This window comes from Alexandromys fortis, unplaced genomic scaffold, assembly GCF_014885135.2.
Source record: "Alexandromys fortis isolate MF-2015 unplaced genomic scaffold, M_Fortis_MF-2015_v1.1 scaffold_96, whole genome shotgun sequence".
NCBI classification, from domain to species: Eukaryota; Metazoa; Chordata; class Mammalia; order Rodentia; family Cricetidae; genus Alexandromys; species Alexandromys fortis.
In genome coordinates, this window is record NW_026068053.1 from 749,166 (window position 1) to 751,657 (window position 2,492).

General features: G+C 36.8%; 1 protein-coding gene across 1 annotated transcript; it reads left to right on the forward strand.

Annotated features, from left to right (window-relative positions):
• Positions 1 to 943: 943 nt before the first annotated feature.
• On the forward strand, positions 944 to 1,397 carry LOC126487099 (40S ribosomal protein S15a-like). Its single transcript, XM_050119754.1, has one exon. The coding sequence runs from the start codon at positions 964 to 966 to the stop codon at positions 1,354 to 1,356; it is 393 nt and encodes a 130-aa protein (XP_049975711.1). The 5' UTR covers positions 944 to 963; the 3' UTR covers positions 1,357 to 1,397.
• Positions 1,398 to 2,492: the final 1,095 nt, after the last annotated feature.

The following is a 2,492-nucleotide window of genomic DNA, read 5'->3' on the forward strand; positions in this document are numbered from 1 at the left end:
ATTATTTTATTATATATATATATATTATATATATATATTTAAAGGTTGTTTTAATTTTCAACAGGTATACATGATTCAAATAAATGACTGTTGATTGCTTAATCTCAAACCATACACTAATATCATCCCTCACCAATTATTCAATCCTTAAGTGCCCCTCTATCCAGAACTCAGGGTACACTGTAGCGAGGTGCAGAAAGAATGTAAGAGCTGGAATATGGGAAGGAGTGCTTTGACATTCTGTGACATGACATCTAGAAAACAGGAACATGAGTTGTTGCCTGAACCTAACCTAGACAAACAGCATCCCAGCATGTATTGAGATAGAGCTCATAGAGCCCCAGTCTTCTCTGATGGCTAATGAAAGTTAAAAGTTGCTCTGTGAGACAGGAAGTAATGTTCTCCAGTTATATAGACACTAGCTTTTGTCTTTTTTTAAGCAAACAATTCACCCATGTGTTCATGCAAGGGAATGTTTATCCATAGTTAAATGCAGTGGAGTACAAATCTATAATGCTTGGCATAAAACTTTCCACATAATATTGTGAAAAGAGATTGTGTCAACAAGATCACAAAAGAGGTTTCATAAAGATGATGTTATAGCCAAGACTAATTATACTAGTTTGATTTCTGGAACTCATGTGGTGAAATGTAATAACTGACTCATGAAAACTGGTACCTGAAATCCACAGGACCACTATGACCTGGGTTCCTCAACCTATTAAATGCATGAAGTTATTTGTTTTAAGACATTAAAAAATAGAAATTTTAGGGAATAAGGAACTCAGTGGGGATTGAAGGGTGATGAGAGCATGATGGGGAACAATATGATCTAAGTGTATGATATGTGTGTTTACAAAATAGTGAGAGTAAGTGGAAAGACTACATCAACCGAGAATAATGTGAAAATATTCCAACAAAAAGGCATCTATGCTCTTTTGGCCATCTTCCTGCGCCGCCACCATGGTGCGCATGAACGTCCTGGCCGATGCTCTCAAAAGCATCAACAATGCAGAGAAGAGAGGCAAACGCCAGGTCCTCATCAGGTCCTGCTCCAAAGTCATCGTTCGGTTCCTAACCGTGATGATGAAGCACGGTTACATTGGTGAATTTGAAATCATTGACGACCACAGAGCTGGGAAGATCGTCGTGAACCTCACCGGCAGGTTGAACAAGTGTGGAGTGATAAGCCCTAGATTTGATGTGCAACTCAAAGACCTAGAAAAATGGCAGAACAATCTGCTCCCATCCCGTCAGTTTGGCTTCATTGTACTGACCACCTCAGCTGGCATCATGGACCATGAAGAGGCAAGACGAAAGCACACAGGAGGGAAAATCCTGGGATTCTTTTTCTAGAGATGTAAAACATAAATAAAGAGCCTTTATGGACTGTGAAAAAAAAAGGCATCTATGAAATTGCAGTGTAATCCTTCATCAGAAAAATGCATTTATTGCATTTGTTTTTAGTCATTCATGAAGCATGTTTAACAACACATGAACATGTTTGTTTTCAATAGTGACATACTAGGAAATAGGCTAATCCTAGGGCGTCTCTCTGTTTACCTACTCTTTCTCCTTTAGCCTCCCAGCTTAACAGAATTTCCAAATTTCTCTTCCTAGCATTGTTCTTCTGTGATAGGATGAAAGCACTTTATTCAGAGTTATTTTATCATCAAAGTTTCAGCCCTGGGGACATCTCTGACATTGAGCACTTGGGAGAGACCTCTGACCTCAGCAGGTACATAGGAATTTGACATCTACATTGTGCTTGTGTGCTATTTAGGAGGATTGAGATTATAATGTTAAGCAATTTTCAAAATGTCTGAAATGCCGTATTAATATTTTTATTATAAAACATATGTACATATTTTATTTCCTCAATAATATTCATGTTTCTTTTCTTAAAAACTGAATTGCTTACTCTGAGAAAAAATAATTTTAATAAAATACTACAAATCATATTTTTTTTTTTTTTTTTTGAGACAGGGTTTCTCTGTAGCTTTGGTGCCTGTCCCGGAATTAGCTCTTGTAGACCAGGCTGGCCTCGAACTCCCAGAGATCTGCCTGCCTCTGCCTCCCGAATGCTGGGATTAAAGGCATGCACCACCACCGCCCAGCCAAATCATATTTCTTAATCTTCATTTTTTCATATATTTTCTATATTTCTCAAATTCCAAGATATTAGTTGTTATGAAAGTTACATTAAACTTAGATTATATTGTGCAGCAAATTCCTACAGGTTTCAAAAATTAAAAAAATTTTCATACATTGTTTTATTCAATTGATGATATTATTCTAGAAAGAATATCCAAATTTGTCCTTGGGACATATAGACCTTGAGCCTCATCCAAACAGACTTCCAGTATCACTTTGAGCAACTTGAATAGTTTTGTTTTAATCAAAGTATATTTATTATGGTGTATGTATGTACTCTATGTATGTATATACAAGAGTTTTTGCAGATGCACACAGCTGGAGGGCCGAGAAGGATT